At 32.1% G+C, this 15,830-nt stretch overlaps 1 protein-coding gene across 1 annotated transcript; it reads left to right on the forward strand.

The window, feature by feature from the left end:
- Positions 1-8,392: 8,392 nt before the first annotated feature.
- Smp_083430 (hypothetical protein) lies at positions 8,393-10,356 on the forward strand (the record flags this gene model as incomplete). The annotated part of the gene is made up of 1 exon (XM_018790738.1): positions 8,393-10,356. One exon carries the CDS (start codon positions 8,393-8,395, stop codon positions 9,548-9,550), a length of 1,158 nt encoding a protein of 385 aa, XP_018645979.1. The 3' UTR covers positions 9,551-10,356.
- Positions 10,357-15,830: the final 5,474 nt, after the last annotated feature.

The following is a 15,830-nucleotide window of genomic DNA, read 5'->3' on the forward strand; positions in this document are numbered from 1 at the left end:
AAGACGAAACGGCCGTCCAGTGCTTCCAGGTTTTCCATGGTTGTCTAGCTTCAATTGACTCATGATTTCAACTATGAAAATACTAAATTCTCCACAAAACCCCTTCTGATCAAATTTATTTGTACTTTTTAAGTAGTCTTATTGAATAGTTTATTTTGTTGTTGGACTAATCAACATAAACCATCCAATAATGTTCTTGTTCTACTTTTAGATTGATTGAAAAAAAGAATTGTATTATTGCTTAATAAGAATTCTTCGAATTCTTTGATCACATACTATGTTCTAATGTTCAAACAATTTGGTATAGGTATGAAAGTTTATCAAGACAGAAACATTTTTAATTATTCTTAATTTGTAAGTTATCAGTATTAATCCATCTTTATTATCTTACTGATCAAATTGGTCACATCACAGAGAGGTAACCTTAGTTATTCACCACTTGAAATTATCGGATTTTAAACTAAACCACAAAAAGAAGATATGAAGAGAAAAAATATCACGGTCGATTTTAGTTTCTAAAAATTTGGTTACACTTAATCTACTGTCTTATTTTAGCATGAGTTAGGAGACACTGTACCACAGTTTGTCGAACATATGCTGTCTATTTTTTATCTATAATTTCAGTAATCTACAAGAAATCTAAACGAAGACCGAACGAAAAAAACTGAGAATGAGACAGTCTCTTAGAAAATTAAATAACTAAAAGGTGTACGTCTCATTCTTAGGAAATGTAAGTCGTTTCTTGGCCAGTTGAGTAAATCGGTCATTAATTCAATCTCGGTTTGGTTCGATGCTTCAATACCTTTTAGATAATATACATTAATCACCTGTAAGTTAAGGCATAAAATGGGAAAACTGAATGAAATTATTAAGTCACCAGTGTTTAGAAATGACTGATCACCTTAAAAGTAACACCTAAAGATGGTTTCTCACAACAGCTTTAAAAAGTCATCAGTTAGGAACTTTGTTATTAACATATCTACAATGAGTAAAGTTTTAAAATCGTAACCACTGGATCCAGCATTATAACATTCAGGCCTGAAGATCATGGATTTAATCATTGATAGAGTAGTGGATCTAGATTGCTCAGAAGTCCAGTATCGGAATGAAAATCATTTAACTGATAGAATTCTTTTGTAATCAATGTTTGTCTTAAATGATACAAGTTCGGTAAGTTATACTTTCCTATAAAAGTCAACTGTAAAGGCATCAAAAACAGAACAATTAAACAGTAAAGATGTATTTATTTTTAATAGAATAGTGCATTATTATTGTTTGTTTTTGATATGAAACAAACCTGATTCATAATGATTTATGTAAAAGAATGTTCGTGGTGTACGTCTTTTCAGATCTCTCACTATTCAACCAAACTAAGGCGTGATTATCAAGGTTAAATGTTTTCTGGTACACTGAATCGGGATAACGCTGAAACAACTAACTTTGAATGAAGCAATACAATTTACGAAGTAAAAAATATAGTCATCTCTTTATTAATAAATAGAGTGGTTTACCTGGTTTTCCATGGTGGTCTAGCTTCAATTGACTAATGATTTCAACTATGAAATATATATATATATCTTTTATCATGAGCTTTTGATCGATAGATTAACTACTGCTGTGTGATTTAATAATCTTGATCTGTTTCCAGTTTATTATTTACAATCTACCTTACTCACAGCCACTTTTTGTTTGATCATATATAATTGTAAATTGTCGTTTGGCCGTGTGATGTGGTCAAGTATGTCTGTATATAAACTACGTATGCTTGAATTACAATGGTCGTACGCTGTGGGCTGATTTCTGTGTTCTGGAGAGCTCAGGATTGACTCGAAATTATTAATGCTGAGGCTGATTCCGACTGGTGTTCTTGTCACGTGGTATTATTGAGCGGCCATAAATTATAACAGTGGTATCTTGATGAAGATTGGTTTATTGTCTTATTGTGTACTGGAAAATGGATGTATCGTAATTTTGGATATGGTAAGCATTCTGACTTCATTTTTCTTGCAGAAATTTTTCACTATCGTAGTTTTTTGAAGCTGATGGTTAAAATTAATCTATAGCACGAGTTTTCTTCCGAACTTAAACATAAAAATGACTTAATGAATAATTATTGGAATATAAATAGCTTAGATATATGTATGAATATAATATACTATTTACTGGCAAATCTAGATTTATATAATCAAGATGGTTAGGTTCGTAATAGGTTCTCGAAGTCCTAATAAAAATTTATGGACGACGAAGATCGATTATATCTAGAGTGAAAGAGATATCAGTGACAGCACTACATAATATTCCAGTAGTATCATGAATAAATAGAATTTAAGGATGTAAACTACTTGATTTTAACTCGGTTATGATCAGTTGTCGTGCCTTCCGTGATTGCTGAATGCTTTCGATACGATTTCATTTATGGTATTGAGTGGATACTTTCAAAGAGCTCCAAATATGTCCTGTATAACTATGTGTAGACCTAGATATGTACTAGGAATTCCTAATAGTGTTTACGGGCTAAGCAACTACCTTAAACAGTTCTTGCAACTAAGTGATTGTCCACCGATAGGATTGTTCAGATGACTTGTTTACAATGTTGTCATATAAATAATCTGGTATATTCATTTATATTTTCTATGAACAAATCCGACTTTAAATGAGTCAACTAGTTACATATCATCTGATTCATTCATATTATACTGAAAAACCCAAGAACCAATCTAAGTACTAATGTCATTCAGAAGTATAGTAAATTTATTTTTTATATCTAACCTTATTTCGCAAGTGTACTAACAATCAACAAACACTTGACTAGTCGAACAATTTCTGTGTTGAAATAAATTTGAGGTAGGCGATTAATCAAAGTCTGAATAAAATTACTATGATCCATAGAAATTGTTGTCTGGAATGAAGAAGAAATGTACTTTAATTTACTATCGATACAATACACAGCTTTTACTGATCAATTACTGATAATAGTCAATATGAATTACTTTTTGGCAAGCTAGACGTTTTTTTAGATAGATAAACACAAATATTACTTATTAACAATGTAGTAGTAGTGTGATATATCATAACTTATCGGTGATTAAATAGAAAAAAATATTACATGACCAAACATGTATTTTTCGTTGAAATTTTACCGATTTTGATCAGTTCATAGTAAGAAATTTCACAACAAAGATTTTTTGTATGACTAAACAGATCACGACAAATAGATTTTACATCAACAGCTACCAGTTTGTAACTTCAGTTGTTTGGTGTTTAATTTAGGTAATTTGGAAAGGAAGTTGAGTGTTCACAGTCGAGATCGTATGTCTGTTAATTGACCTCATGATGCTAACTTCGTAGCGACTTTCTAGATCCCAAGATTACTCCTACAATCAAGCCTCTAATGAACAGTAAAGGGACAAAGTAAAAGATTCATTAATGTACAGAAAAACAATAAAATTGTATGTTAGCAAAGTTTGACCTCTGAAAACTGAAAACGCGTTAAATTTGGTATCAAATTAAGTAATTGCTAAGTTAGGGTATCACAAATTCTGAATCAATTTTCTAGAATTTTTCTTGGTGTATACTGATTGAATTAACATTTTCAGCCTATTTCTGACTTTTGAAAATCTTACAGGGGAACTCTCAGTGGGATCTGAACAGATCGCAAGATGTCATTATGTGTGAAAATTATATTTGAAATAGTCTCAGTGATTGAAATTTAAATAATTCTAAAGTTTTGTCCAGCTAACTTGTCTGGACTTCTTCGGGGAAATAATCAAAATCATCAAAGAAATATATAGTTTTTTTTTAACAATCATATCGAAATCTATACTATGTTAAATCAATCATATATGGATACTGAATTTTTGTAAACAGGATAATATGAGTCAGTTAAATGAGAATCAAGTGAAAAGTTCACGATGTGAAATAAAATAAAAGAAGACTGAATGAATTGTGTGTGCTTATGTATGTGTAAGAATGAGTTGGTATGTTTCTATATGAAATAAAAATAAAGGTGCCAATTGAAGGTTGAAAAATTGTTTCTGAATCATTGAATTGCAAGTAAAAATGAGAATCACCAAGTACATAATCGTAATGCTAAACACAACTCATATTGATTTCAGTCGAAATAACGACTCATATGAGATAAACAGGTTGAATAAAGAAAAAAAGGGTCCAATTACTTGTTGATGAATATTTTCCAAATGGTAGCTAGCTGAATACCATCCTTTCTGTTTAGGCTGTTCTTATTCGCCCATACATACAGCACTTCTGCTGTCAATCTTTCTTTATGAGTGTTGAAACCTTTCTGAAGTATTTTGGCCCCTTCAAAATTAATCATGTGTCCCGTTTCTAACGCATGTAACGCTATTGCAGACTTATTCTCAAGTTTCCTTAAGTCAACTGAAGTTTTGGGAACATTTTTTAAACATTGCTTGTGTTCCTTCAACCTTACCTTCAATTGTCTGGATGTTTCTCCAATATAAGCTGCATTACAATCATGACAATTGATCTCATAGACAATATTTTGTTGTTCTTCCTTTGGTAACCTATCTTTGACTTTCACCAATGCCGAACTTATAATGTCGCACGTCAGAAAATATACTTTAATATAATGTTTATTTAGAATCCGCTTGATTTTTTCCGATGTTTCATTACGGTATGGGATGACTACAGTATACTTCCAATCTTTTTGTATGCACTTCACTTCTACCCGAAGTTTGTGCTGATGATGTTGTTCAGAAGGACGATGAAAGCTCCACGACCAAACCATCCAGCTCAGAGAACAAACCAACATCAAAATCACCCACCTGAGCTACAAATCTTCTCCACCATCTCAAAATCATACGAGCGTTGTATGCATTCTAGTTTAGTTTTTCTTTCATTTCTAGCAATCTTCTTTAAAAACTCTTTTGGGTAGTTGTTATCCCTGAGTGTAGACAAAATCTTATTCAATTCAGATTGCTGGTCTTCCTTATCTGTAACAAGCTTAAGACTTCTATTAATTAAATTTTTAACAACCGTGACTTTCGTACATAATGCATTAGCTGAACCAAAATCTAAGTATCTCTCTGAATTTGTTGATTTCCTGAATACATTTATTTTTAACTTACTATTATTATGTCTTCGTTCAATCAAACAATCGAGAAATGCTAGTTTGTGGTCAACGGACTCTATTTCCTTCGTTAGATTAATTTTCAAACAATTCTTCTAAACAATCCTGTTTAATGATAACAAAAATGTCATCTACATACCGTAGCCAGACCTTTGGTGGACATATACTTCTTGCGATTGCACTGGCTTCTAGGGAATGCATGAATAAATTCGCTACCATCAAGGAAACTGGTGAACCCATAGCTATAGCTTCTTTTTGTCTGTAAAGATCTAGAAAAATGAATAAGGTGGACCTTAAACATAGTTCCAAGCATTTGATAAACTCAGATGGATCTAATTGATAACGTAAATTCAAATATATATATATATATATAAAGTCAAGGGGAATTATGGTAGATCATGGGTAAAATGAAAGAATTCATATTTTACTACTTAGTACTATCAAGTGATATAAATATACTCTGGAAATTGAACAGTGGTTTTCTAATTAAAGTATATCACTACGATAGAAAATATATGCTCTCGCCGTGGGTAGACTGTACTAGACTTTCATCGGTATGCTTCTGGGAGAAGGCCAAACTGATTCCGTTGGCTAGTTTGATCCTCATGCCTCATCTGATGGGACTGAATGCGGCGGCTTTTGTTGGGGAATATTTTGTTACTTATTAGTGAACATCCTCTACAATATAACTCGATTAAACACAATGAAGACTTATATTTTACAACATTTAGTTAATAGTAACCTTGGTGAATAAGACTAAACATTCAACATAGTTTATAAGAACACAGACGTCAGTCTAACTTGAGAAAGCAATTAATAAAGGAAAACATCAATCTAAAAAATTACCCCTCTTACAAGTAGACAGGTTATACTTAATAAGTGACCCGACATGTTTTAGTAGAAAGTTGGTTAAAACATTCGTTTAGAATGACTGCTAGTCAATCAAACAATTAAAGACTATTTACCCGTGATAAACCGTTACTTATTAATTTCAGGGTACATACTTTTATAAGGTTTGTGATACATTTAACTAGTTAATTTAGGATCTTTGTTAGTACGGCTTCATACATAAAAATCGACATCTGTCAAAAGATAAGCATTTAAAAATTTCATCTACAAGAACACGTTCTATGTTGAAGTCTACGGATAAATATCACAAGTTGGTTCATTCAGAAATGCACATTTTGTTGAAACTAAGTTAACACCATATTTCCATTCATAAATTAAGGTATAATTAGTATTCGAAATTCTATAAATAATAACCATCAATAATTAGATATAACAATGTAATAATGTTTCGAAAAAAATTTCTTCCAAGTAACTGAAATGTGTATTTAAACTGTTAAATATAATTATCTGTATAGGGTTGTGGAAATTATTGAATTTTGATAGAGATCCTGAATGGATCACTATTAGATCAACATTGAAAACCAAAAAGAACTGAACGGCCTTTTCGTCCTAGTATGGGACTCGTAAGTAGTGCGCATCCACGACCCCTCACTTGGGATTTGATCCTATGACCTTCGGTCTCGCGCACGGACGCAGTTACTCACTGAAGACAATGGAGGGCGACCGCGCAATATCGTGGATTAGCTGAAGTTAGACATTAACACTGTTGGATGTCGGTTTCGTAGTCTAGAAGTTAAGCATCCGCATGTGAGACTGAACTTTCTGGGTTTTAGTCCCGGGGTGCGGGGTTGTGAGTGCTCACTGCCCACGAGTCCCATACTAAAACAAAACGGCTGTTCAGTTCTTTCAAGTTTTCAATAGTGCTCTAACATTGATCCACTTATGATCTCAGTGTTAAATATGATTTAAGTTGACAAATCCAACTTATAATTAAGACTTGATAGTTGGAATCGAGATCGTATGAACTTTCGACAATTTTGTGACCAAAAGCTTCGAAGTCACTCCAACACAATGTCAACGTGGTCTCTATAAATCAGTCTCAAACCTGGGGTACCCTACCTACTTCCTATTTCCTTCTAAAACAGTTTGATTTTGGTTAAACAAGGAGATCTGGCCTCCAAAAATATTGTAATGAAGAATAGAACAACTAGATATTTCGTCCGATCATTCGAATTCTCCATAATCTACATCTGTCAATCTTATTCAGCGACGCGTTAGTCAGGATGTGCAAATTAAATATTTATCTCGCTCGAAACTTAGATTTATGTGACTATTAAAACTGGATTAAGTCTGTAATAGTCACTGTCCTTAAATTTATAAAATGTTATTTGTAAAAACAGTCAATAACATCCTATTTCTACCGAACATATTCAAGGTATGCTGATCTGCGAAGAAAAGGATTTTCAAAGTTTCAAAATCCTTGGAAGTTCTTCATTAAAAAGTGTTCTTAGAAATTTAACACTGGTCTCCATTACAGGATAACATTATGAATGAGGTCATTGTAAACCAGGATGTACTGAAAACCAGGTTCGAAACCATTATTGCCACAACGATCAAACTCTGAATATTCAGATCTCGTAGTGAGTATAATACTCAGAATTCAATAATAATTAATTTTAACACAGTCATAAGTTTAAGAAAATCGAAAATTTGTAACTATAGAAGTTGATAGAGTAAGATTTCGAATGCATTACATGTATACATAATTGAGTTAAATCTATAACATAATAAGATTATACAGCACTGTTTTTACTCATTCATTATTTATGTTGGACTTTATATCTTCATCATATTTCAAATGAACAGTGTGAAGTGATTTTTAATTTAAATGAAGTGATATGAGAGAAAAAAAAGTGTATTTATGCAAGGATTGGTGTAGGCATATACACCTATATTTGTGTAACTCTACATATATGTATATATATAATATCTGTACTATGATCGGCTCAAATAGTCTATTAGAATCTTTCTAACCATTAAGTATTCACCATAATTTATATTACCATAATCATGAGATTATTATACCAAATTAGAAATATAACATTGCTGATTTACCATAAACTTCATAATTTATTTCATTTAAACAATAAATGTTTAGTATATTTTATAATTGTCGTCTTTATTACAATTTTGTATTATTCAATTTTAATGAAACTAATCAATCTTGAAGTTACATATATGATTGCTCCAACTTCACCTGGGATATTTATACAAATTACAAGTGATTCATTATCAACAAATTATACTACTGAAATTGTGACACATCGTATAACTAGTTCAGACCCTATAATTACCACCAAGACTTTTCATCCTCAACGCCATCATCATCATCATCATCATCGTCGTCGTCGTCGTCCACGTCATGGTCACAGAGAAATGAGATTGAGAAAAGGGAAGTCCTTGAAAACCATCAAATTGAAGCAACAAGTACATTCTAGGTTAAATTGGAAAACTAGAGGAAAAAATGATGTTTCCACAAAAGATTTTTTTCTTCCATTATATCTTAATAGTTCATTTTGTTTAAATCAGTCCAATTTTTATATTGGTAATAAAAAATATGTCAAATCAAAAAGATATCGACAAATTATAAATTTAACTAATGCATTATCACTATTTAATGAAAGTCAATGGTTGAAAATAAAGCCAACTCTATGTCAATATGCTAAAACAAATCTGTTAATCATTACATTCTCTCCAATTGTAGATAATTTAACTCGATATAAAATTCGTCAAACATGGGGTTCAGTTAAATATATTTTAAGTGAAACTACTACTAATAAACAATATTTCAATGGATTAAATAGTATAGAACATTTATTCATTGTCAATGCGAGTAAACGACATTTTAAACAAAATTCAATGAATGTTCAATATCTTTTAAACGAAGCACAAAATGAGAAAGATATTTTACCTTTATTTTTAACTGGTTCCCAGCATAATTATGCTTCTTTACATATTTTAGCTAGTGAATTCTTATTACATTATTGTAAAAACTCTATAGATTTTGTTTTATTCATTAATCATGATTTATTTCCAAATTTAAATGTTTTAATTCAATATACAAATTCAAAATTATCACAATTATCTTCGAATACATTAAAACAAAATAATCATAATAATAATAATCCATCTATATATTGTATCCCAATTATACAAAAACGTGTTGAATTCAATAATCTATTTAAAGATTATTTCAAAGATCATTTACCATTATGGCAAGGAAATATTTATCCAACACATTGTGATATTAAAACTAGCGGTTTCCTTTTATTATTTAAAACAATGAAACAATGGTATACATGTTCTCGTTTATATATACCATTTAATCCTATACAAGTTTATTTAACTGGTCTTGTAAGATATGTAGCTAAAATTGATATTGAAAGTTATTGGACAAATTATTGGTCAATTGGCAATCTTTTACCAAGTGTATCATTCAATAAGAAGAGTAAAAAATATTTATTTTTTCAAAAATCTGTTAATCAGAATAGTCGAGTGTGGAAAAGTGTATTTCGAGCAACATTGAGTTCATAATACCATATATATACTTTTTTCTGAATCCTGTTTTTGTTTGGATTAAGCGGATATACATGAATTCAAATTAATGAGTCATTTGAGATAAACATATAGAACAAATTTATTACTTACTTGCTTAAACATGCCACCCTTATTGAGGCATAGGCTAACAACTAGAGATCTCTAACCAAAATTGTGCTGAGTTCTTAATTTAGTTGTTGTCGGGTGTTATCCTTTTTCTTGATGTCTGCCCCCAGCTTCCGTTACCATGTCTTTTTCTGACTGCCTGTTTTCTTTTTGCCTTCAAGATTCAAAGTTAGGGTTTGCCATGTGATCCATTTTGATGATTTCTGTGATTTGTGCACTATCCACCTTTAGAGTCTTTTCCTAATTTCTTGCTTAATTTGCAACTAATTTGTTCTCTGACAGTAACTTACACCTGATGATCTCTAACTAATAGATATGGAGTATTTTGTGTCGACGGTTATTTATAAATACTTGTACTTTTGGCGATGATTCAGTTAGTTCTTCAGGTTTTAACTCCGTGCAATGGACCTGCTTTAATGTTTGAGTTAAAAATTCCTGACGTTTTGTCTTGAATGACAGTTCTTAAGTCCCAGATTTTCATTCAGTAGTAGGCATGTCCCCCTTGTATTGCCAATCCATGCTTTTAAATCTGCATGTGATCCTTCTTGTTTAGCGCTGATTTTGTTCATTTATGTAAAGGCTTTCACCTCTTCCAGGGTTTCACCACCAAGTGTAACTTGATTTGTACCCACTTTATTGTGCATTAAAATCTTACATTTTTGTTTTTGAGTGTTAAAGTCCATATCTGATAACGAAGCCGCTCCTACTTTGGCAGCCTTTGTCTGCATTTGTTGCTGTTTGTGTGACAGGATAGCTGAGTTATTTCAAAAACCCAAATTTTTCGAGTGCATCTATAGTGCCCACCATATTCCTTACGTTTTCTGAGATGTCGCGATCATCATCCATCCGAAAGCTAGCAAAAAGATAAAAGGAAAAGGTAGGCAGTCTGTCTGACACCAATATTCACTTGAAATGTATCTATGACCTACTCTCCGTGCATGACTTTGCGGTTCAGTCTGTTATAGGAGTTCCGTATGATAGTGACAATCTTCCTACGTACCCCATCCTGTCAAAAATTCCATAAAGTTCTCCTATTCACACTGTTTAATACTTTCTTATAATCAAAGATGTTGATGTACGGTTGTGAGTTCCTTTCGAGTGATTGGTCAACAACGATCCACAGTGTCACGATTCGATAGGTACATGGCCTATCCTTAAGAAAGCTAATTTATTGGTCCCGAAGTTAGGAATCTACTGAATCTTTCATTCGCTCGGTCAACATTATCTTAAAGGCTTTTCCGATACTGATAGTATTGTAGTTCCTCCGTAGCTATAGCATTCACTAAGATATCCTTGATAAGGTATCCCTCTTTGGAGTCTTTTGTTACTTGTTTTTCGCAAATTTTTAGGAAAAGAGGACATGGGACATATTTACAGTTACATCAATATCTGAATTCAGTTCTAAGTTGTGACTAGGTTGTTTGGCTTAACACCCAACTTATCCAATAAATCGGTGAGCACCTTCCTTCGTGGCTGAAGAAGGGCGTAACAAGAACAGTACTCAGCTTCATTGTGTCACAATTAGTCAAAAACGGTCATGGAAGAACCAAATCATTCAGAGTGATTATCTTATACCTACTATTTTTCCTTACGGCTTCGATCTCGTCTCTTATTTATCGTTAAATTTGTGGGGATACGGGTCAATAACCAAAGTATTTATATTTATAAGATAATTTTAGCAGCATATCTTCCTCGCTTGAATTAGGCTTAGAGAACGATTTTACTTATTATTATAATTAGTTTTCATATAGTTTTTTTATTTATCAACCTCTTTTTCAAATATGTCCTTCACTATCGAATTATTTCGATACCTCAAACTATTTTCAGTTTGGGGTTGTGGAGATTGTTGAAATTCATTGAAATCACAAACTGATCAATGTTAGACTGTTGGATACTGGTTCAGAGGTCTTGAAGTCAAACATTTACGAGTGGGATCGAAGGTCTTGGGTTAGAATCATGCCTGTGGGATCGTGGGTACGCACTTCTGGGGAGTACCATAATAGGACGAAACGGCCGTCCAATGCTTCCGAGTTTCCAATAGTGGTCTAACATTAATCGGTTCATGATTTCATTGGAACTTATCACTGTTATTTTAATGATTTTTAATGTTAACTCACAGTCTGTGTTTTCTAAGCCTACAACTTACTTCTTACAATGAAGCATTGGTTCAAGCCCTTATTATTCTTATTACAACTAGTATACATATTGTCGTAATGTCAGGTTGTACCTTTTACTTATTATGTCTGGTTATGTAATCTGTTGACTCAAACTGTCTTGATTGATTTATTATCTTCATGTATGCATATAAACATTACTGTATATTAGAGTGCAACCTGATAAAAATCTGACTGAGAAAAATATTATTGGCTTACACGTGTTGATCTGATTTACAAGATGAGAATTTTTAGTGTTTTAAGTATATTGTGTTAAGAGGATTTCGAGAGAAATTTTGCTCTTCAGTAGATGGGTATTATAATTTAATTATCGTTTGTTTTCAACTGTAGCTAATGGTATATCACAACGGTTGCATCATATGTAGCATGTCTTGGTGGTGTGTTTTCTTTTATCGAAGGGATGAAAGTGTACTCTTATGAGATTTTACAGATTACAACAATTTAATTGTTTGAGGGTAGTTTAACGTTAGTTCCTCAGATAACACCTTTTTATGACAAAACCTGTAGCAAAATTCTAAAACCAACAACTTTTACTCTGTGTTCCTAATCCTATTCCAAACCACAACAATGTTGTGTTATGAGGTCGTACGAGTCTGCAACTGATGTATACACTTCTTATATGTGTGAACAAACTAGCTACTTAAGTAAGAAAAAATGAGTAGGAAGCTTTTATTGACAGACGGAATTGAGAATACATACACAACTCAGTCATAAATAAAGACAAATAGTCATCAGAAAGTTAAACTATATTTTTGATCAGTATCTATTTCTTTAGGCAATAAAGCCGAATCTTGACTAATAGCATGAGACAGTTAGCACATAGCACTTCTCCTTACCTGCGTCTGATTGGCCCAGTGTATCATTCTTTTTGTGAAAAATAAGCCTTACTGTTTAGTCTCAGCTCTTAGAACTCAAATGGGAGAAAATCCAGTAACATTGAAAAATATTTAATGGTCAAAAACTGAAATGATATTTGTTATCCAACCATTGCCTCCGTTTTCTTGAGAAATCGAAATAAAATTATTTTTTTAGCTAACAGTTAACCGATTAGTTTATGAAGGAATTTATTAAGGTTGAAGATAGTTTACATCATGGACCGATATAAATAAAAGAACTGTCGGAGATATTGAATCTCCAAATACAACTCATTAAGAAGAAATCAATCTTAAAAATTCACGTATTGACATGGGATGATTTACGTTTAGTCATTTTTCAAGACCCTTTCAATTGTATTGATTCACTGGGAATTTCATTTACTTTAACTTTCAGTGAATTATAATATATTTGTATTGGTTGTTTGAAATAACCTATTGGTGTTCAGGACTGAAATCGATCAGCTTTTTAGCTGGATTCGAGAACCGGAGTGAACATCAACACTAGTAGGCAGACACATCTAGTTAACGAGTCCTGGGTTCCACTATTACCCATCATATATCTCAGTTTATGATTTTAGTGAACTGTCATTATATTAATAAATTTACTGTGACATTCATTCAATATTATAGGTCATTTATTAATAATCCCTGAATGTAATTGGTATGTAATTGAATGAGTTCAAATGTAAATTTATACCAGTTCTTTTGCTTCTCCATCAATAAAGTTCTGGAAGGGCTTGGCTTACTGTCTACAGTTGGTAAGTAGAGAAAATGATGACAGAAAGTAGCCTCCTTCATAACCATTTAAATCCGAGTTGCTAATCATTAGCTGAGTGCACAATCGTATCAAGAAGCATTGAAAATTAGGGAGCATTCAATATACACTACTATCTTCTCCCAGTTTAAGACTTCCAGTAATATGCACCGACAAACTTAACAAGGTTAGAAACTCTTAATGTCTAGACCATATGATAAGTCAGTATTCAATATTCTATACTTTTAAAATTTCTTCACTTCAGCTAAATAGATTAAACTTTATGTTTGAAACTGAGAAAATAATCACACCTACTAGGGGTATGAATAAAGATCAAAGGTCATTATTATAATACGATAATCAAGTCTTAACTTACTTCTGAGTTAATGCTATTACACAATTCAGTAATTTTTAGGAAATAAAAGTTTCAGGTAGTGACAATGTAGGTGTGAACACTGTGCCAAAGTAAATTCCTTCTGTACTTTGACGTATGATTTTTAGTAAGGTCGTCTTTCGCTTTCGAATGGCCTAATGTAATCAAAGATAAACTCGGTATCTGGGTTTTATGCTTGCAATGTTTTTGACATTAATCAGTATTTTTTAGGGAAAAGGGATTGGATGGGTCTCTGGAATGCAAACATATTTCAATAATATCATTGATCGGAAAATTTCTTACTCGAATGTTCACAATAGCAGTTATCCAGTAAATTGAATATATAGAAAGTCTTCAGACAGGTATCAAGTGTAGGAACTTACAAGAACTTTCGTTTAAATTTGAAAGAGTAGTTTCAAAGAAGTTGGGCACTGAGTGTACGCTAAAGTTATTTGATTCGTACACGTGATTTCAAATTTCACATCATTTTAATTTAATTTATCGAGAAACTAGAAATCCAGAATTTTGAGCACAGTAACAATGAATCCCGTGTTAAACTAAAAGTAAAATTTCAGCTCAGAGAAATCGTACATTTACTATGTAAGAAGCGTTCTGTGAACTTTTGTATAGTAGTGTTACACATCAAGCTACTTATAAGTAGTTTGTAACAAAACAATAAAATGTATAGAACTTCGTTTTGTCTCCTTGACTGTTACCTCACTTCAAATTCCCAGATAAGTTACTCTATAAAATGTCATCATGTAGCTTTATGCACCATCAAGATCCTTATTAATCTAACTGAAGATAAAACCTTCGAAGTTTTAGTTCTGATCCTGAAAATGTCACTTTTAATTAGATTTACATGTTAAGTTATCCTATTTCATGAGATGTTTTCAAATAACGAAGAACTTATCCCCTCCTTTCTTACTTTTCCTGGTTATTCAGCCAACGAATTATTTAAGGCAAGGCACATTTTCAACAGTTGAATTACTAACTTTAAGTTTCAATTAAAAAGATCAAGAATAAAGAATTGAGCAAAATTTTATTAGAGTTTCATCAGCTGTTTACAACCCATAATATTTTAAGATCAAATTTGTCGTAAAGTTTACAAACTTATAGCAGTGGAACTCAATATCTATGATCATGGTGCAGTAACGAGATTGAAAACATATAAAGAGTGTTGTAAATAAATATGATTTATGAAAGAAGGTTCTGGATCATCAAAAATAATAACAAGGGATCAGAGAGCTAAAATAATTAACCAATTATCTAATGAAGTAGCTAGATATAAATTAATAGCAACTAATAATTATCTGAGTTGATATCAGTCAGTTAAAAATATAAATATGAGTTTGAGAGGAGTAATGCGCACAGAAAAAAAGAAGTGGAAATTGCAAGTATAGTGTAGAAAACTAACGGTAGGGACGCCATGACAAGGAAAGATTTATGACTATTTCCTTTTAGATATAAAAGTCTGGCTTGAGTCGTTTGATGTCTGTTGGCTTGATGAGTTTGAGGAGAATGGAGTTTGACTTTCGTTTGATGATCCAGAAGGATTACAATATATAGACCTGATGCCCTATTTCACAAAGATGCTTTGCAACAGCTTTGCTAAACACTTTCAATCCCATTAAACTGAGACATTTTGGTATATATTCTTGGATTGTAATACAGTCCCTTTTTTCTACCAATGTAACTGCTTCAGAAGGTACATATAGATTTATATATGCAGTTCATTATACGTATACACACTATATATATATATATATATATATATATATATATAACATCAATTAAACATATTAAATACAATATTTTTTTATTAGGCTTAAAGATATATTTCATAGTTGAAAGCATGAGTCAATTGAAGCTAGACCACCATGGAAAACCTGGAAACACTGGACGGCCGTTTCGTCCTATTATGGGACTCCTCAGCAGTGCGCATCCACGAACCCGCTCTCGCGAGATTCTAAAC

This window comes from Schistosoma mansoni, assembly GCF_000237925.1.
Source record: "Schistosoma mansoni, WGS project CABG00000000 data, supercontig 0037, strain Puerto Rico, whole genome shotgun sequence".
NCBI classification, from domain to species: domain Eukaryota; kingdom Metazoa; phylum Platyhelminthes; class Trematoda; order Strigeidida; family Schistosomatidae; genus Schistosoma; species Schistosoma mansoni.